Source organism: Mauremys reevesii, linkage group 4 (assembly GCF_016161935.1).
Source record: "Mauremys reevesii isolate NIE-2019 linkage group 4, ASM1616193v1, whole genome shotgun sequence".
Classification (NCBI taxonomy): domain Eukaryota; kingdom Metazoa; phylum Chordata; order Testudines; family Geoemydidae; genus Mauremys; species Mauremys reevesii.
Window position 1 is genome coordinate 54,710,573 of NC_052626.1, and position 22,076 is coordinate 54,732,648.

The 22,076-nt window shown below is 36.3% G+C and overlaps 1 protein-coding gene across 3 annotated transcripts in view; it reads left to right on the forward strand.

Moving 5' to 3' along the window:
* The window catches only part of CDIN1 (CDAN1 interacting nuclease 1), a 192,250-nt gene that overhangs the window by 24,796 nt on the left and 145,378 nt on the right, over positions 1-22,076 (forward strand). The window contains exons 2-5 of one of the 3 annotated variants that reach the window (XM_039538063.1): positions 12,683-12,728; positions 13,601-13,695; positions 17,429-17,489; positions 21,606-21,678. In XM_039538063.1, coding sequence (XP_039393997.1) covers positions 12,683-12,728; positions 13,601-13,695; positions 17,429-17,489; positions 21,606-21,678 — 275 coding nt within the window. Of the gene's footprint in view, positions 1-12,682; positions 12,729-13,600; positions 13,696-17,403; positions 17,490-21,605; positions 21,679-22,076 lie in introns of those variants that run through there. The other 2 variants (XM_039538064.1, XM_039538065.1) reach the window with 2 other exon arrangements.

Genomic DNA, 22,076 nt, shown 5'->3' on the forward strand with positions numbered 1-22,076 from the left:
GGGCATTTTGCAGCTGGGTGAAATGGAGATTTCCTTTCAGTGTTATATCAAGCAAGACTCAAACCTATAAACTTCTGGGTTGTAGTCAGTTAGCTTACCCACTCAGTCACCTACTCTTGGGTTAGTGGAATTCTGGTAGTTCAGACAGGTGGCATGGCTGGCCTCCACGCAAAGTTAGAAAATACTTGCATTCAAGGTCACTTCTTTCATCTAGTCCACGGATTGGGTTTCCAAAAGAATTCTTATTCTTTTGCTCCCTTACAGAGGGGGAAAGTACTGTGATCATGTCCCTTTAAAGAGAGGGGGTTGCAAAGGGCACTCAGGAGCGCTTTAAGAAGTATATAAATCTTAGGGTTTTTTTAGATTGGGGAGTTGGAAATAAAATGAAATAAAAACTGCAGGGGAGAGTTGTATCATGTCGTGAATCACTTTCTCGGATATTCTCTGTAAATTCTTGCCACTAGGTGTGTAGCTTGTGTGAAAGTGACATTTTAAAAATATATAATGCAGGTCTAAGGAACAGCTTGGATTTTATGACATCTTATACTTCATATTCTCCACCACATTTTTAGTGGGAAGGAAGTGTTGTGGGATTCAATTTGTCTTATCCCTGCTTGTGGAGGTGGAAGCAAACTTTCTGAAGTGTATGCTCTTCCTACATCTGTAAGGTAACACGCTGAAAAGGGGTAACATAAAAATAAAGTAGCAAAGTATCACACTGCTCTAGCTGTTTGTAAGGAGGCGGTATAAATTAATTAAATTTAATATATGGTTAGCTATGTAATCCTAAATTTTCAGCTGTAAACATGTTTTTCTTTCTTTAAATATTTAACTTTATAAAATAGACATGACTTAAAATTGTACTTGTGTTGTACGTAGCAATGGGGAAAAAATAACTTCCAGACTTAGTTAGAACTACATATTATTTTAATTATATACTGAAGATTATCATCTTTTAAAGTTAATGTTTTACTGATGGTTTCTATTTTAAATTAACTGCTTATAATGGTGTCATTAAAAACTTTGATGCCTTTTTAGGTGTTCATTTGTACCTGGAGATAGTTATGCAACACTATGTGCACTTGACATGTGACACATGCAAATGTTAAATACAGTAGCAGCATGAGGCCAATGAAATTAATAGTAATTTATGTAATGAAAGCCACCTGGGTGTTTTTATAATTAATTGCTTGTAAATACTAAATTTAAATATAATTTATAGTTTTCTAAATTTGATTATATATTTATAGCAAATAGTGTGTTTTGGGGGTTATTTTTAAGGATTTTTAATTGGCACATATGTTTTTATACAGGCCAAAGTATTTTTCTAATTTTTAAATGCAAATCCAAGGTCCAATTATCTTTAGAGTTGAAGTTAATACGTATGAAAGGAAAAATATGCTTCTGAAATGGCACTAGTGTATTTATCATTTTGGAGGCTAGTATATGGCTTAAAAAAAGGAGGAAAAATAATAGGTTATGTGCTCAGATCAGATTTAAAGGGAAAAAAGTAAGGGAGACTACCAAGTGAAATTACTTTCTCGTTTTGCATAAATCAAATTAAGTCTATATATTATCATAAATCTGTTATAGTCCTTATCAAATGGGCTGAGGTATCGTGATCTGAAACGATGCTGTTGAGGGAACCATATAATTGCCCAAACAGTTAGATGGAAATGAAAACATGGGACGATTCTGTCAAATGATGCTCGCAGCCACAATCTGAGTACAATGTGATCCCATTACTGTAACTTATAGGCCTCAACTCTGACCTGGAAGGTGGCCATCTAGGTTATATCTCTGCTGCCATAAAAAACACAAGGCATCAAGTCTCTGAGCCTGTATCAGCTGACTCAAGCTCATGGCGACTGAGCTGCAGGATTATAAAATTCCTCTATAAATGCTTAGGCTGGAACCCAGGCTCTGAGACCTACCCTCCTTGCGCGATTTCAGAGCCTAGATTCCAGTCCAAGCACAAGTGTCTACACTACAGTTTTATTGCTCTGCAGCCCGAGCCCCATGAGCCTGACAAAGGTGACCTGGGCAGTGGCGATATGCCCTAAGGGTAAGAGAGGGTAACCCAATCTCTCTGAACATTGTCTTTGGTTATTCTGCCTTAACTGCCACTTAATATTCATTGTAATTGTAGTCTTTATGCTGCGTGACAACCTGGAAGCTGGAATAAGACCACCAAACTCTGTTCATACAGGCCATCATCAGATGCCAATGACTTTTGCTCACTACCAATTCAGTCCAGATTTGAACTGGTGAGCAAGATGTGAAAGGCTCACAGAACTGATATATAATGTCCTCTCTTCACTGCCTTTTTTATTTCACTGCCATTTTAAAACAAATCCCTAGAGGGAAATACTAAGAGTAAGTGCTGATCAAGTTGAGGATAGAAATAAAATGTGGATGGAATAGGTAGGAGTAATGTGCATCAGTTCATCATGCACTTTTGGAGCCATACTCTCAGTTGATTGGCAGATTACAATGTCAAGATATAAAACTGTAATTTTAAAAAAAAATTCACATGTATAAGTCACACACAAACCTGTTTTCACTGTAACTTTTAAACAATCTGAATATTGGAAAAACTGTTTACCAGTGTCACATTTAAACACACAAACATGGGATTTTATAGGGATACTGATATCTCTCTCTAATGGCTTCATTGTGGTGCCATAGTTGAGCATATTTACCCACTCTATATTGGAATATTTAATATTTCTATTATGGTGGTGCCTAGGGACTCCAATCAAGATCAGGATCCCATTGTATAAGGCATTGTACACACACAGTGTAACACAGTCCCTGTCCTGAAGCGTTTACAGTCAAAACAGACATGGTAGACAAAGTGCTGATGGAGAAAGGATATAATATGTGAACAGTATGATGACTTACTAACCTCATGTTAGTTCCATGACTTCTCCAGCCTTCCCCTCCCAATTTTATGATGGGATTTTGTTAGGAGGGGATTAGCTGAAGGGAGGGAGATGAGAAGGGGAGCACGGTGGACAGGTAGAGTGAGTTTATATATGTTGTTTTGACATAGTTTTTATATTTACTGCATTAACTGCATCTGTTTATCTTTCACCTGGATTGTTCTGTATTGCCCATAATATTTTTCCAATATGTAAAATTTAATTTTACAATGTTTCCTATGTTTTCACACAACAGGTTTTACTTTACAAATTTGATGAAAGAGCAATTACTGCAAAAGAGCTCTTCATGATTTCCATGTTCTAAGTGTATATGCAACAAATACTCTGCCATTTAACTTTGATAAGGTCTACCAAAATGATATTTCTATTTTCAGCACGCATTAGCAAAAATAGGCAGTCAAGTCAGTTCACTTAAGAAGTTACACAATATTATATTCTGTTTGTGTGACTTTCTTATCTGTTTTCACAACTGCATTTTTAATTGTACTTTTAATTGGTATTTATCCTTTTTCATTTAGCATCTAACTGTGTGTTCTATGAAATACTACTCTTGTCTCCATGCACACTTAGGTGCGCAAACATGCACATAAAATTACATCTTCTCTTGATGACTTGACTTTTTTTTCTTTTTTTTTTTTTTGGAGATTACAAAATACCTCAACAAGGGTTATAATCTTCTATGTTTTTAAGTTACAGTTCTTTTACTGTGACTGTTGAATGGTAGTCCTGCTCATCATTTCTTGTGATGTGGCTGAAAGGTGAAGAAATATAACACAGGTGAACTAGCATTATTCGTGTAACATATAACATGTTCACTGCCTCTGCTGATAATCTGTATTTACGCCGGCATTTTTTTTAGATCTGCATTTTATTTTCTTTACATGTGTTTGATACAGACTGTTCAGATTGGAGTTGCCTTAAAATATATTGTCCATTTAAAGAAGACACCGAAAAAATGAGCTGGAAGAATTGGTGCTCTGTTTTAAAGGAATTTCTAAAATCTTTCTAAATGAAAAATTATTCAAACAGTATCTAATACTGGCAATTTTCCTCTGTCTTCAGCTAGAACTTATTGGCCAACCAGGTCAGCCATTATTAAAGTTCAAGTGGCCCAGTGGGAAAAGTAATGGCCTTGTGGTACTATGAATTTTAAATGCTGCCATTTCTATGTATTGCACCATTATCTGTTTTCACACGTCACTAAATTGTGTAGAAGTTGTTAGACCAACTTCAGTGTCAAGGTCATAGGAGTTATAACCGTTCTCAAGTATCCTTCACAGAGCTTTGTCATAGGGTTCTCCTCACATTACTGGATATAAGCAGCAAGTTTTTACTTAAACACGCACGCACGCTCAACCTGACTTTGCACTGTAATCATCCCTACCAGAGCTATAGAATCTGTTAATACTCAATTCACAGAAACATTTATAACAGTTTCATAGTTAGAAGTGCTTGATAAAATATCGTTTGAATTAAGCTACTGTATGTTTTAATGAAGCTAATATTGGTGAATTTCAGAATGGATTGATACTTTTAGTTTTGCAGATGAATAGCTGAGCTTAAACCTCATCTTGATTTTAAATTTAATATAAGCTAATATTGAAAGTAGCATACCAGGCTGCAGCAAGTGGTTCCGGACAAATAATATATATTATTTTAATGCCATAATACAATTTTATAATAAGAATATTTCTCAAATATTGCTGTCTTCGTTGGGAATTAGAAAGCCAAAGTATTGTCTACTAATGATGTTTCATCATACCAAAAACTTCTTATGCTCTGGTATTCAGATTTTGTTAAACTATTCCATGCTTCTTTGGATTTTCACCATTGGAGAAAATCTCTAAGTGCAGGTCTGTTTTAGAAAAGATGCCCATTGTATCTAAAGAGACTTAAAAACAACATATTTACACTGGTGCGAGCCCTTAATTTAGACACTGAAACTGGTTTAAACCTTGCTTTAATTGATTTAGCTTAAATCAATACAGGTGAGTTTGGCAAATAAGAACTTAGACAAGAACTAGTCTTTAGGGTGTTTGCTTTTGTCAGGGGTCACAAATGTATTAAACCTTTAGTATTTCCCAGAAGCAACAGCAAAAAGAGGGGTACGGCCCTGCCACACACAGCTGTTGGTGGCTTCCCTACACTTTTCTTAGCTCACAAATGTAGAGCATCATAGCATTTGCTGGGCCTGTCTTATTTTTGAGCCTGATCACAGCTCAGGGTTTAGGAATAAGGCAGGCCCATAGATAATTTTGTGATAAGAACCAGCAGATTACAAAAAGAGGTAATTGATGAAAAAATTGCCCGGTTTGTTTATGCAACAAACTCTCCTTTTTGTATGATTGAGAACCCACACTTCATTAACATGGTTCAGTCAGTAAGACCAGGATACAGTCCACCCAACAGAGCAGATGTTGCAGGCAAATTGCTGGATAAAGTGTATGAAAGAGAAATTGAGCAGTGTGCAAAAGGTCTAGATGGTAAAATTGTTAACGTGAGTCTTGATGGGTGGAGCAATGTCCACAATAATCCTGTTGTATGTGCTTGTGTGACAAAAGAAAAAGGAAATGTCTTCCTTACAGAAACAATTGATATATCAGGAAATGCACCCACAGCAGAATACTTACAAGAAATAGCAGTAAAAGCTATAACAAACTGTGGGGAAAAAAATTCAAATGTCTAGTACATAGCTTGGTCACAGACTATGCTGCAAATGTATCCAAGATGAGAAGAAATTATTTAGAAGAGAGTGAAGAGTCTCAAGCTAATAACATATGGTTGCAGTGCTCATTTGATGCACCTCCTAGCCAAAGACATCAGTGTTCCAGAAATAAAGGCTAAAGTTGTTGAAATTACAAAATATTTCGTAACAACCGCTTTGCAGCAGCTGCTCTGGAAAATAAGTGGGAGGAACCAAGCTAACTCTCCCACATGACGTGCGATGGGACTCAGTAGTGGACTGCACTATATCAGGAACTGGCCTAATCTGATGACAGTTTGTGAACAAAATCGTGAAAAAATAGATGGCACGGTCACAGCCAAAGTTCTCAACATTGGGCTCAAGAGAAATGTTGTACACATGCTGAGTACCTTGAAGCCTATTTCTGTAGCCTTGAACGAAGTGCAGGGAAATAGCTGTTTTATTGCTGACACTGTTGAAATTTGGAAGGAATTGAGCGAGATCTTAAAAAGAGAAATCTGCAACAACAGAGTTAAATTACAAACATTAAAAAAACGAATGGGACAAGCACTATCTGCAGCTCATTTTCTTGCAGATCTTCTCAATACTCGGTACCAGGGTCAAACCTTAACTGTTAAAGAAGAGTTGGCTATGACATGGCATTATGGAGGGATGATTGCTGGATGTCCAACTATAACAAACTTCAGAGCTAAGGGTGAATCATTCAAGAAATATATGTTTGCTGATGATGTTTTAAAGAAAGTCACACTAGTGAACTGGTGGAAGTCACTTAAGCACAATCAGTAGACTGTTGAAGTGATAATCTCACTTTTAACAGCAGTGGCTTCTTCTGCCGGTGTAGAAAGAATATTTTCTTCCTTTGGACTAATTCATTCCAAATTGAGAAATCATTTGGGACCCAAAAAAGCAAGAAAGCTTGTTTTTCTCTTCCGGATTATGAACAAACAGGAAAATGAAGGTAAAGATGACTGAGTTAGCTGCAGAAGCCAATATTTGAAGTTTCTCATGTTGACTTGGCTGACATGGTTAAATGAAATATTTTTTAAAAAATTACATCAACTATTTTAGTTCAAAACAATTTTAACAAAAACAAACCTGATTTTAAAAAACTTGAATGTTTAACAAAATTCATATGCTTGTTTTGTTAAAATATTATATGTTTTTGGTTGAAGAAAAAAATCCAGAATATATAACGTTTTTTAGTTAAATAAAACAATTTAAATGTCTGTCTGGTGATGTTCTCCTCCTAATACAGCATGGCAAGAAAATCCTGCAAATATTAATGATTAACCTGTTGAATTGGAGATAGTTCACCACCCAATGACTTCATAAATAGCTGCTTCAATTACCTTTTGGTAAATGAAATAACCAAACAATCAATCATACATTTTCTGCTATAGCTGTAAAACTAATCTGAAAAGTTTTCAAAATAAATCACTTTAAAAATGTACAGTGTGTACTGAAACTGTCTCTGAGTTGTGAAGAATACATATTAAGGTTATAACAACCAACAAGAAAGCACTTTTTTTGTGTGTGTGGAGAAATCCATGATTAAATCGAGTCTTACTGACTAGGGATTTAAATCAGATCCACCCTGATCGTTTGAACAAAAATACCTTCAGGATGATACTGGTAGTATCTAGCACTTATCTAGTAGCACGTCATCCAATGATCTCAAAGCATTTCACTAAGTGGTTAAGTATTAGAGCTGAGTGACCAGCGAAACATGTATGTACATTTGAGTGATCAGGTTTTACTGATATAAATACTTCGCAAACAGCGAATTTTAATCTCAAATGCTAATGTTTGATGAAAATGAATTTCCGATTGTTCAGTTACAAAATTCAAAATTGCCAGCTGGTTGATTAGTTAAATCAACTAGTCTGGGAACAGGTACAACATGAATATATAACCTATATAGGGTCTATTTTGAAGATAATTGAATATTTGCCACAGTGTTCACAAACTATTTTATACGAACGCCACTTGGGTTACGCAAACCCGATTTACGCAAATCCGCACTTAAGGAAAAAGTTGTGTAAGCTATAAATAGGTGGGTGTTTTTTTTGTTTTTTGTTTTTTTTTGCGTAATTGTCAGGTATACATTTCCGACTTGCGCAAAATTCGAGTAAGGGAGTGTCTGTATAGGAAAAAATCATAAAGAAATTACTATATACCAAATGAGACTTGCTATCTACTTATGAACATTTTATGCTAAACGACTAACCAAATTTACGGTCCATTTTGGTCAATTTCACGGTCATAGGATTTTAAAAATTGTAAATTTCATTATTTTATATATTTTTAAATCTGAAATTTCACAGTGTTGTAACTATAGGAGCCCTGCCCCAAAAAAGTTGTTGTTTTTTTTTGTTTGTATTTTGCAAGATTAGTGAAGGGAGGTTGCAGTATTGCCTCCCTTACTTCTGCACTGCTGCTGTTAGCGCCACTGCCATGAGAGCTGGGCAGCTGGAGTTGCTGTCCAGAAGCCCAGCTCTGAAGGGAGTGTTGCCACCAGCAGCAGTGTGATGGCATGGTTTGGTATTGCCACCCTTACTTCTGTGCTGCTCTCTGTGGGGTTCTGCCTTCAGTGCTGGGTGCCTGGCCAGCAGCCACTGCTCTCTGGCCACCCAACTCTGAAAGCAGTGCAAAAATAAGGGTGGTAATACCGTGACCCCGCTCCCCTTACAATAACCGTGTGACACCTCCTCTCCCCGCCCCCCCCCGCAAACCCCTTTGGGTCGGGACCCCCAGTTTGAGAAATGTTGGTTTCTCCAATTAAATCTGTATAATATAGGGTAAAATTACACAAAAGACCAGATTTCACGGGGGGACATCATATTTCAGGTCCATGGTATGTTTTTCATGGATGTGAATTTGGTAGGGCCCTAATTATTGGTTTGGAGTTTATCCATGCTGAATTGGTGTTTTCCGTTATGTACTACGGTTAAATTCATAAAACGTGAAGCTGAATTTTTGGCTTCACCGACTTAAGTAAAACACACATAGGGGAGAGGGGTGTGTGGGATAGATAGAGGCAGAATCCGTTTTAAAATCAGAGTCTCTAAAGGGTAAGCTTGATTTATTCCCTGAGTGTGCACAGTTGCTGAAATCTTAGAAAATTAACTAACTAAAATGCTGTGTGTGGTATACATTTAAAAATAAATATTACAAAGTGTAATCAATTTACCGGAAATTATCTGCAGCTATTGGTAGCATAGGTTCAAAGGGGTTTCTTTTATGTTTTGAAACCCGGCTGAATATAGTATTTAGCAAAAGACTAAGGCTATGGCTACACTAGAGACCTTACAGCGGCGCAGCTGCATCAGTGCATCAATGTAGCCATTGTAAGCCGACAGGAGAGCTCTCCTGTTGGCTTAATTACTCTAGTCTCCACGAGTGGCAGTAACTCTGCTGGTGTGAGAAGCTCCCCCACGGATATAGTGCTGCCCACACCGGTGCTTAAATTGGCATAAATTATGTTGCTAATTCACACACCTGAGTGACATAATTTATGTTGATTTAGGCTATGCTACACTACAGCTTAAGCTGGGCCACAGACCAATCTTTGGTTCGGCCAGCATCCTCTATATAGATCTGTTTGGAATATCGGAACTGATGCTAATGAAATCCTCTGGTCCACCAGATTCTGCATGGACATAAACTAATTCTGTACTGTGACAATCTATGAAATATAATTTTATTTGCATCAACATATTATCCCATAGATACTCAAAAAATATACACTGCATTCAAAATTTCCAGAGTGGTGTCTGTGGATGGCAGCAACAACCAGAAGACTTAAAAACAAAAGCTGCTTCTTCCAGGAAATGCCCACTGTTTTTCTCCAAACTCATTTTATATTTAACTCTTGTACAAGATTTAAAGTTGGCTCTGACATTGATTATTTATAGTTTAGTCCAGTAGACTCAGCATCCAGCCCTGTATGCAAACAAACCTTCGTTCCCATAATATTTTTTACACGGGAGGTCTTTGTGGTTGTATGTGAGTTGGAGCCTAAAGATGACATTTCAGTTTTGAAAATAGATGCCATTTATGTTTCTTAGATAAGATTTTGGCATCTCCAAGTGTTGAAAGAAGAGTCTTTTGAATCCATTCTGCTGTTGTCCATAGAAATCCAGTTTTGAAATGACAAGAACAAAAATTAAACTAATCAGGCATGGAGATAAAAGTATGGCATGAATGTCAATATATGTTTATACATACTGAGTAGAAAGTTCATTATGGATGATCTTCAAGGTAAAAAGGTTAATTCGAGTGCAAGGTTGACAGCCTTGAACAGAGTCCAAGGAATCCATAAGTTGTAGATCCTCTTCCTCTCCCCCTCCCGAAAGCATTCTTAAATAGCTTCAGCTAGATAGTACAGGACCCCCCGCCCCGGGTTATGCAAACCTGATTTACGCAAATCCGCATTTATGGAAAAAGTTCTGTAAGCTAGAAATAGGAGGGTGTGTTTTTGTTCCCCCCCCCCCCCAGTAATGGTTGAGTATATGTTTCTGACTTTTATGCAAAATTCGAGTTACGTAAGACTGAGAGGGAACAAGTACAAGTACAGTAATTGGGATAACACGGATAAGAGGAAGGGAACTGGTAGAAGAAAGTTGGGGATTAGGAGAGGAAGCAGGCCAAAAAAGATGTAGAATATAATCAGAACTTATCAAAGAGAAATCTTATATTGAGCATAGAATCAAGAAAAGTAAGGAGAAACAGTTCTCTTATTTAAATTGTGACAGACACACTTGTGGGTTTTTTTTGTTGTTTTTTTTTTTTTAGAAAAATAAATAATGGGTCATTAATTTCAGTTCTTGTAATAAGATGTTAGGGGTTAATAAAATCATGAATTTATTTTAATAAGATGTTGAAGCTGATTTAAGGTTTCTGCCTACAGTGTTTTGAAATAATTTGCGGCCATAGGAGACTTCCTGTTCCAGCTGTTATATTAGTCTTTACTGGTTTTAATTTATCTACATATCCTCCGTACTGTAGAATGATTTGTCACTTTAGCCTTTTTATTTAAAGAAAAATAGGATTTATCAGCTTAACGTTTTAAAAATAAATCTTTACTCCTTGTCTTCCCTCTCAGTCTTCCCTTTTCTCTGTCATGGTAAACGACACAACTATCCTCCCTTTCACTTACCGCCTCCCCTGGCCCATTACCTGAGTGTCATGTTGGACTCCACATCCTCTAACTCTGCACATCCAGATGGTGCCCAAATCTTGCTGCTGCTTCCTTCATAAGATCCTTGAGATCCCTGCTTCACCACCTCTGTATGTCCACACCATCAAAAGTCTTGTGCAGGCCATCACCATCTCCCATATTGACTACTGCAAACTCCTCATGGATCTTTCCGATACCCCTTTAATCTCCTTCATATCCATTCAGATCATTGCTGCTAAATTCATCATCCTTGCCTGTTGTTCTAACCATATCCACAAACCAATCGCCTAGCAACATGGCAATCTGATCCTGTTTGGATCTTATAGGCTCTACCTTAATATAAAGAGTAATAAGTTAAATATGAAATTTTCATGTGCATTTATTTGCATCATTTGACTGTCTTGAAACTTTGTTAATTTTTTCTATAATTCTATTCAGTAGTATTCTGTAAAACTGTATATTAGACTAATATCCATCTACAATTCTAATATTAAAATATAATGATATGATTGGGGTAGGTAAAGAAACAATGATCTTGTAGTAAAAGCCCTGTGATTTGGGAGATCTGGACTTTATCTTGGTTCTACCTCATACTTGGTGTGAATTTTAGACACATTATTTAATCTCTCTGTGTCTCAGTTCTCCATCTATAAAATGGTGATAATACTTCCTTATCTTTAGCTGAGGTGTTTAAATACTACCATAGTGGGGCTATGTAAATATCTAGATAGAACATTTAAGTTTGTACCGTGTTAGGGTCAGCAATGTAAAACACAATAGCAAGACATAGACGTAATGCTATTGTTAAATTCTTGTGTAGTGAACTGTATGAGTTAGCTGATAGAGGAATATGATTTCAGTCTTTGTTCCTGAATATCAGAACAATCTAAGATATGTCTTGGTAGATGCATTCATGAAAGGAAAACTGTTAATTATTCATATTGCTTTGCTGTACCATAAAATTCGATTTATTGAAACTGTAATTTGTTCAAGTTGCATCTGGTAAGAAAATATATCAGAAGTAATTAATTGTATTCAGGATGTGATGAGCTGGATATATCCGCAGAGGACAATTGAAGACTGTAGCAGTGTGGTATTGATTTGCCTTTTAGAGGAAAAAATCTTGTCCCATTTCTAAATGTTAACAATTCTGAGGGAAAAATTCCCACTTGGGAAGAATGTTTTCCAGGTTGCTTCATTGCCAGGTGTTTGACATTGAGTGGCGCCTTAGATGAATGAAGCTTATGGCAGCCTTTGGAAATGACCGACTCCAGGGAATCTCAGCTTCCTGCTGTGAAAGTTTCTATTTTCAAAGCACATCAGTTTCAGTGGGAATGTTCCAGTAGTCCCATATGCTACTTCTGACAGAGAGCTAAGTTTCTACCCTGAATATGAGACAGCTACTGAAGAGGTTCCCTTGCTGCTAACAAAATGAATTTCAATATGTTGCCAATGAACAAGCGGCATGTTCCCAACTGCTAATGGAATTTAACTCCATCAATTATTAATGGAAATTTGCTTTGTTTTCATTCTTCCCCTCCCTTTTAACTCCACTACATGCTACTGATATGACTTTGTGGGTTCTGAAGCTGAAAAAGAATCACCCAAACAATGTTAGTTTCCTTTGAAACTCTTGCTATATTTTTCTCCCCTCCCTCATCCTCTCTCTCTCTCTCCTTGACCTAGCAGCAGGAAGCCTTTGTCTGAGGTGTTCATCTGGAACAACTTTTCCACACTTGTTTTCATGTTCTGTTAGATTACAGGGCAGCAGGCCTACCTTTGAAGCTCCCTTCTCTTTTGTTTCTTTGCAGTGCACTCCAGTAATTAACTTTGTCCTTCTTTTATTTGTTCCAGTCAATCGCAGTCCACTCTGCTGAGCATCTTCTCCCAGGAGTACCAGGTTAGAAGTTTTCTCCTTTGTGAGGGTTGACAGGTGCCTAATTGAATGATGAATGTCCCTTTATTTCTTTGTAATTGAACTGCCAGCTTTCTGATTGGTTTGGAGGATGTTCCCTTTTCCACATCAAGCACCGCCTGAGTCTCAGTGGATGGCTGCCAAGCCTACCCATCCATCTGTCTAATAACATCTAGCCTTTGCTTATTTGGTGGACCTGTAATAAATTATGCTAAACCATTATTATTCTGACAATAATAATTTCCCTGTGTTGCGTGGTTCCATGTGCTAAATGTTTGCTGACTTGCACTGTCAGTGCTGCTTTCCATTGCTGACAGAGATGATGATAAATGACCATTGCCGGAGTGGCAGAAGGCAAGAGAGGCAGAAAATGGAGTCATTTATCATGAGATGACAGGTGTCAGTCAAGTGGCAAGTCTCTGTGGAATTACTTTTTGTGGTTTTTCAAATAAGTTGTTTTTAAGCAATGCTCTTCCTGGTTAAAAATGGCAATTGAATTGTAAAACTAGAGTGCAGAGGACTTAGATGGAATTGAATTGAGGGAAAATTAATACAAAGGTTGAAAGAGAGAACAAGTTTTTCTTTGCCCTCTACAGCCCTCAGCAAACTTATTTAGATTCAATTACTATGACCTTACTGGCTTTTACATATATGGTACATTGCAGTACAGTCTGAACACATTCTATTCAATAGATAGATGAAAAACCATTTCTATATAGAATTCTCAAAATATAATTCAGTTTCCCTTATAAGCTGAATACGGTGGCCAAAAAGCATGCACTCAGACATTCATGCTTTATGTGTCTGATGTGATACATCATAAAAGTCTCTGGTTTTGTTTTGTTTTTTCTTCTCAGAAACAAATCAAAAGAACACATGCAAAGCATCACACTGCTGAGGCTATTGAAACTTACTACCAAAGGTATGACCTACCTTCCCATCCCACTAGAAGGTATTGTAGTACCTACTAATTGTAATTATAATTGAGTAAATCAGGTTATTAAGCTAATTTAATATAAAAATAAATTAACAAATAGGATGGTGGAAGTACCCCAAGATAATTTCAGTGAAAGATCCTTGAGTCAGAAGTCTTCTCTTCAGTTTTAACAGCAGAATTTCTAGGCTTAAAGACAAGATGACAAGATTATATCTTTTGGAGCACATGTGTTAGTGTTATGTATTGCCTTATTCTGAAAGCTATAAGATTTACGTGCCAAGGTTGATGATATAAATTATATTGGTGAGAGAAAACTACCCAAATTGAGGAGGCCTGCTCAGTTATAAATGTTTTGTTTAAGTTGGACACTTTTTATGATGTAAAAAATTGCATATTAAATTAATGTATTTACCAATATAATGTAAACAGGAGTGAACTAAAACTTAAAACCACATGAATGTCAGAAACACCTATTAAAGGTTTTCATTCCTCCTTAATATGTCATTTTACAAAATAATTTTACAGTTGTATGCATCTTGAGTTAATAAATAGTAATTGCTAACACCTTATAGTTTGTCTTAGTTCTACTGACTTTTCTTTAGACATCTCAATGACATAATTGGGGCATACTGATAACTGGTAGAGATATACAATTAAAATATTACTATGCAGACTGACATATCTGAAGAGCTTTCATGGCAAGTGAGATTGTGATTATAGGTGTCTGGTATTTATGCTTTAATATTATCTTTATGAATGAGGAAAATAAACAAAAAGCTTTCATTTGTAAACAATTAGCTAGTCTCAATGTTTCTGCAGTGTCACATATTTAGAACTAAGGACAACCTCGTACTATTAGACATGAAGGAAGAAAATCTAACGCACCATATTTTGCTATTTTTCTTTTGAAAAATAGTTGCACTGCCTTATCACATTACACTGGTCACATTTTGCCTGTCCCAGTATTGATTCTTCTTTAGGGAGGATATTTGTTAAAAATCTTTCAATTTCACACTATTACTACATAATATTGTTTCTAATTAATTTTCACTAGTACAGTTTCAGTAAATAACAATACATTAACTGTGACTGTTTCAACATGTTCTGAGAAGTGCTAGTTATTAGAACACTTGAACCACTTTGTGATAAATGTGTCTCCAGATCACCCAGTGTAGTGTTTATCTATTTTTTTATTATAAATGTCTTAGAGCAGGAAACATGGAACCAAACCTTGCTTGCCTTATATGCAGCAGTAGTTGCATTGGTGCCAGTAAGAAGGTTTGTGTGAGTAAAGTCTGCTTTCATAATCTTCCTCATGTTTTGTACAGTCTCAAGTATGTGCATATCAAATTCACATGTCTGAAGCTTGATGGTAGTGGAAATGATGTAAAAAAATGTTTTCTCCAATTATTTTGTCTTGTTAATTTAACACAGCTGCATAAAATACATTAATAAATCTACTAAAACATCTTGGTGAGTAATCTACTAATTTAATAGATTTCATGTGGGTATTTTGGGCTAAGTAAGGAAAGATTTGTCTGACTGAAGTAGTTAAATAGAGTTTGAATACTTGGCAGAAAAATTTAAATGAGGGTGCATTTATTACATTTTTTTATTGTAACATTTGAAGAAACTTTTATCTCAGTATAGTGTTTTTTAATGCTCCAGTTACTATAATACCAAAGTGCCATGTACAGAAATAGTAAGCATGATTTTTCATCCAAAAGGACCTTAATTTCAGTGTTGTTGTAGTTTGTGCTGGCTTTCTTCTATGAGATGTTCTTGCTTTGTCTCCAAGAAAGAGATGAACAATCATTCTGCATCCTTGTGCAGGGAAGGCTTGTCTGAACTTGAGCCTTTTCTTTTTATAAATAATACATTATGTAAGTTACAGGGGCAAATTGCTTCTACCTGCAATAGGGTGAATATCTGCCCGCCAACTAGGAGGGAACTGGAAGGAGCAACAGGATTGACACCTGACAATGATGTGGCTGAGGGTTAAGATGAGTAGGCTTGGTGTTGGAAGACAAATTTGCCATGGTTTACACTTGTAGCATGGCAGACTGGTCTGTAATAATCATTGGTTCCCATTGATGGAATGGTACTAGTCCTGGTTGCTTGGAATAGTGGTGCTGCTGGGAACAGGTAATAGTGCCGCTGAGTGTAGGTGTTGATTTGTGCTCAACTCTGTGCACCCTGAAGTAATCTTGGAGGTGGGCAAAATTGGAAGCTGCTTACCAGAAAGACCAGGATGCTTTTCAGCATAATGAAGCAGTCCACCTCAACACAGTGTGTGTCTTCAAGACAGGAAGTCACTAAGTTCATAATAAAGTACACACCAGGGCTGAGATGCTTTTGGCCTGTAATAGATTAAAGAAAGTAGCTACTGCTGACAGTGGACTAACCAGGTACTATGAAGTTATAGGATGTCAGTGTCGAGTGAGTGCTACTGATCTGAAAATTTGGGAACTCTTGTTTGTTTCACCAAAACAAATTATATGTGTTCATCTGTATGCTGGGGACTTTTTAAAGTAGTTATTCATGCAATTGAAAATGTTTTTCCATAAGATGATCTTCTATCATGCCTGTCATGAATGAACCTCAAAATGCTTTACAATTGCTAGAAATCACAATACCCCTGTGAGGAGTTGTAGGTAAATGTTGTTGTACCGATTTCACAGATGGTTGAACTGAGGCGTAAATACATTTTGACCCATTCATAGCAAGCTGTTATTGGAGTCAGTAACAAACCTCAGACTTCCTGACTTTGTCATTGTCCCACCACTAGAAACCACTTTTCTGCTTTTCCTGGACACAGATTTTTTTTTTATTTGATTTGATTGATTGATTTACCAGTATGGGAGGTTCTGGCAGTTTATCCAACTAGTCTTAGATTTTGTGCAGAGAGACAGTTGTCACAAAACTGATCTTCTGAAGAGGTTGCATACTACATTGCTTTTTATGACTCTTCTCCCACTCCCATCCTTTAGAGTGTAGCCACTAAGTGACATTTGGCCCCCTCACAACTGCCAGTGACACAATTTCTTCCCAGCAAATCCTGAAGGAGTCCTCTAGGCACTAATGCAATATAAACATCAAACAATAATGATAGTAAGGAGGCAAAAAGGCAGTCTAGTCAGTGTGATGGGGTGTTCAGAAACTTTACCACCCATACGTACAGTCCTGACCATAAAATGCCTTTCTTTTCATTTTGTAGCATTCATTTGATATTGTTAATCTAAATACAGAAAGCTTACATCACAGCTGTGAGACTGCTGCCTAACTGGTAAAATCAGTAGTTGTATTTGCATATTTTTGCCCACATGCACAGTAGCTACATAATGATGCGTGCATATGCATTTGAAGATAGTGTTGAGCTCCAAATCTTCATTGTGGATAGTAGAGATTTCTTGTGTTATGCATCTTTTAATAATACAGATATAATTTGTTTATATGGCATTCAGCCAAAAATACAATTTTGAAAGATGATTTTCTTGGCTTACTTGTTGTATTTTTAATAAGTACTTAACTGAGATTGATATATCTTACACATCTGCAGGAGGGAACCATGGAAAGTTAATGATAGGGAATCTTTTGGTTATAAGTATTTTAAACTATCAAACTAGTGTTTTCTAGCCAGGCTGAGTGTGGCATTTGCCCAAGAGAAAAGTGTCCCCTGTGTATTTCTGACATGTTGAAGATGGCCTTTTCTTGCCACTGCAGATTTACCTGGCTTTGTCTTGTCTAGGTACCTGAATGGGGTGATGAAAAATGCAGCTGCCCCTGTACTACTGGAGCTAGCCAATGAGGTAATCATTTTTTTAAATCTTCCTGTGTAAAACCTAAGGGGCATATGTATAGTGATTTGACTTAGAAATGTAATTAACCTAAAAAAATGGCTTCAAGGCACATTAGACATATGAAATTGTTCCCAAGTCTGTTAGTACTTCCAATAATTGGACAAAGAGCCCCATTTATTAATAAATCAGTTAATGTAATTAGTCTCTACAAGGCAAATGTGTAAGAGGCTTCTGGAATTTTTATTTTGTTGAAAATTTTAGAGAAACTGAGTAAAACAAGTGCTGTTTAACATGCTGGTTTGTTTTTAAAATACCTATGTTGATTAAAGACATGTAGACTAATATCATGATTTGAGTTTCTTGTTTAAACTCTCTCCTTCTTTCCCCCGCCCCCTCCAAATCCATGATTTTATAGTTAAGGGGTAAAAGCAATTCATTTCCTTGACTCTTCTATTTCCATTTATACAAATTAGTGGAATGGCTAAGGAAGACAGATTAATATAAAGCAATTAAGCAAATTAAACACTCAATATATCAATATATTTGAAAACTTTGTGTACAAGAAGTTTGGTACACTTGCCACTTTAACGAGATAGTAACTAATTTATTGATATTGTTTGGTAACTATGGTATGAATCTGTTTGGGACACGATGAGTTGTTTTCATTAAAAAAGTGTGTTCCAATAGTTACTTTGAATGAAGATGTAAAAAGTTCATAATTGTGGTAATGAGCCTACTAGAAAAAATGAAATATCAAGCCCTTAAACTAGCAGTTTGCAAACTTTTTGAACTGAGTCGTGTGTCTGTTCTTCTCTCCCCCCCCCCCCCCCCCCCGCCCTCTTGAGTTACAATTTTTGGTTGTTCCCCTCAGCCCAGGCAAAAATAGGCATATGCAAAGGTATGCATGATAGGTTTATGAGTAGGCTAACGGAGACCTTAGCACAGCTTTAATTAAATTACCTACACCTGTAAGTTTCAAATACACAGATACTTACCAATGGCACGGCCAAGTCTTCCTCAGCAGTGTGCTGCTTCTACCTTGCAATCAGGCTTCACCACTAGGGCAGATTTTCAGGGTGGGGGAAGGTATGTGTGACTATTTCTGGGGGCGGAGCCAGTGCTGGGTGCAGAGGCTGCCAAGAGTGGAAATTGGCGCAGCTGCAGCAGATGTTGACAGTGACCCAAAGGTGATTGGCCTGCTGAGGTGAATCAAGGGGTGAAGGTGGCACTCCCTCCCTACCTCCTGTGGGGACTGACCGAGCCCTAGGGTGACCAGATGTCCTGATTTTGTAGGAACAGTCCTGATTTTGGGAGCTTTTTCTTATATAGGCGCCTATTACTTCCCCGCCGCCCCCCCCCCCGTCCCAATTTTTCATACTTGCTGTCTGGTCACCCTACCAAGCTCTGCTGTGTGGGGCTGCCACAAGCCACCTGGCATTGCCACTCGCCTGCCCCCAGCCCCCTGCAAATGTTTTTCCCCGCCCCACAGTTCGAGGCACCTCTGCCTTAAACTCTGAAGTATTTATTTACAATAATAATAGCAATACAATATCTGATTTGACTTGGAACTGCTTGTGGAACCCTCAAAGGGATAGAATGATATGTATGCTGTTTTTGTGTTGCACTTTAATAGAAAACATAGGAGTAAGGCAGAAAATGAGTGTTTGCATTAAAAATGATGTGACACTATGAACATTAAGTGTTGCAATAGCAGCAAGTTCTACATGTTATATTATCAAGAAAGGATGGCTTCTCTTTCAGTTTCAGTCTCTTGTACATTGCTGCAGTCAGCAAATGAGCCATTACCTATCAGTTACTAGCAGGTTTTAATGGTCTATGAAGTGTCTACACACCCTGATGATACAGTTAACATATAATAAGAGATTTACCTTATATTATTGGCAAAGCATGCCTTTTTGCTATTTATGAAAGCCAAAGGCTTTAAATGAATTCTGTCCTATTTGGATAAAGAAATAATTGGTTTAGTAAGAATTTTTGGTAAATTAACTGGGTTTGCTATATTGCATGAGAACTATTACAAAAGAGTATCTCATCAGAGCAAAGTAATACAGTATTAGTGTTCTTAATTTTCATATATATTTTGTTTGCATTTCTTCTTCTACCCATGATATTCCCATTCACTTACAGATGATGCATATAATTTCTGATTCTAGAAACCTCCCTTTACCCATACTGTACTAATGCACCTTTGCAATTCAGATAATTTTTCTTTAGATCAGAGATAAATAAAAAATTATAGAGAAAGGGAAGTTATTTAAATAACTTATTTGTTGGCTGTACAGTAAGGTACATAAGAAAGGCAGTGTTTTCTGTTGGGTGTTTTTGTTTTTGTTTGTTTTTTGTTTTGGTTTGTGTGTGTGTGTGCGCTACCTAATGCATTAGGGAACTGTGGCAATAACTAGCACCATATTACTGCTTCCAAACAATCAAGCTGCCATTTTTATGTGATAGTTAATATTTAAATGACATGATCCTGCATCTGCTGACAATTGATGTAATAGTAATACTTTATGAGTCAATATATATTTAATCAGTGGAAACTGTAAAAACTGATGAGAAATATATTACATAGGTACATTACAGTATATAGCAGCTCTGGTGAATAAGAACAGTTCCATATTTTTTTGAGGCTATGTGAGTCTCTTTTAATTTTTTATAAATTATGTGCAGACATCTTTACATTGTACATGTACTGGAACAATACTAAACAATTTTTAAAAAATCTTTTTTTGTTAGGAATAGTAAAATTAGTCACACTAGTCTCTACATACAAATATTTTCAAGTGAGATTTGAAGCACTCTGAATTTTACTTACATGCTAAATTCTGACATGAAGCTTGATGGCCCTATTTCAGAGAGAGATGGACACATGATTAATATGAAAATTAGGGAGATGCAAGTACCTGAACTAATAAGGTAGTCCTTATTCAGGCTGGACTACCTTCAGTAATTTCACCATTTTTCATGTGTCAGCTCTGATGTGGGTTACTGGAAATAAGCAGCCCTGTGGAAGCATTTCTTTCTACTTGGGGAGTTTAAGGACATCCAAGTACATACATATTTGAAAAAAAGCTATATATACAAATGAAGCCAGCCTTTTTGTCTAGTTACTAAATCAAGATAAAAATTTTGTGTGAATACTGGACTTGAAAACCTGTCAAGAAAAATTCATTGTGATAATATATGAGTAAGGTTTGCTGTCTTATGGTTAAATAAAAAAACTTGATTCGCTCCAGTAATGTTATCTAAAAACTGTTATTTCACCATGCATTTTCCAAAAGTACAAGAACCATTAAAACAGAGTAATAGCTGCTTACAAAAAGATATCCTAAAAAAATTTGACCAGTCCCCAAACCCAAACTCATTTTCTATTACAGCTTTCAGACTCTGTTTTTTGGCCCACAATACTACTTCATCTTGAACTGAAGGCACTACTAGAATTGAGATCACATTTTGTGGGTTTCACTTGTAATAAGCAACAGCAAAAGATGGCCATTTCTTCTGAAATATAACACACACACATATCAAATTGATCTATATTATTATTTCACAAGGTGCAGTTTAAATGCCAAATATTACTTTAGTATTTGCACATTAATCATAATATTTTAGTCTTTATGCATAGAGTATCTAGTTAAAATAACAGTGATAACATTCCAAACTTATAGCAAACTTGAACAAATGTCCGATGTGTGTTTTACAGAAATTTAAATAATAAACATTTTGTATGACTGCTGTAGGTAGAGACAATGTAAACATATACTTTTTTTGATGTAGGGGGGTTAAGTGAATACATTGATTGAGATTATTTCTCAATAATGGAAAATATATACTATATTTATTTACAGAAATATATTAATATTCCAGGGTCTTCTATGAATATTGGTTTTCCCACGTTGTACTGTGGATTGGTGCCATGTGTTCTCTGGTCAGACCTGTTTGTTTAAAATAGTTGAATGCAATATAAAAGAAAGGGCATTAATGTTGCATATAGTGTTTTACACTTGATTTTCAGTATACACAGACATTATGACCTTGACAAGATAAAGAGAATGTAAATGTATCCATCATTTGAAATTCTCTTTTTATTTCTGCCACTTAAAGGTGGACTTTGCACCATCATTGATGGCTCGAATTGTGCTAGAAAGATTTCTACAAGAGCAAGAGGGAACTATCCGTAAGTAGTCTTTTTTTTTTTCTTTTTAAACTTCTTTCCTGACATTAACATAAAAATAATTAACTCACTTGCAATGTTGTGTTAATGAGAGCCAGATTTCAAGACTGGTAACTTGAACAGCTAATGACAATTAAAGTTTATGTAAAAAGACCACCCACAATTTAAATATTAGGGAGAGAAATGCTTTTCTCTTCCTTTTTAAATTTTCAGCTAACATGTCTTTTCAGTAAAATAAAGTAAATCAAACTCGCTAAGTATTCTGCCTTAAATATTTAAGGCAACATATTTTATTGTAAATAGTTACAAGACCAAGTCTTGAAAAGAAACCTGATCTGCTTTTTAATTCAGCAACATTGGAGATATACTGCTGCTAAATGCAAAAGTGAGTTTAACTGGTC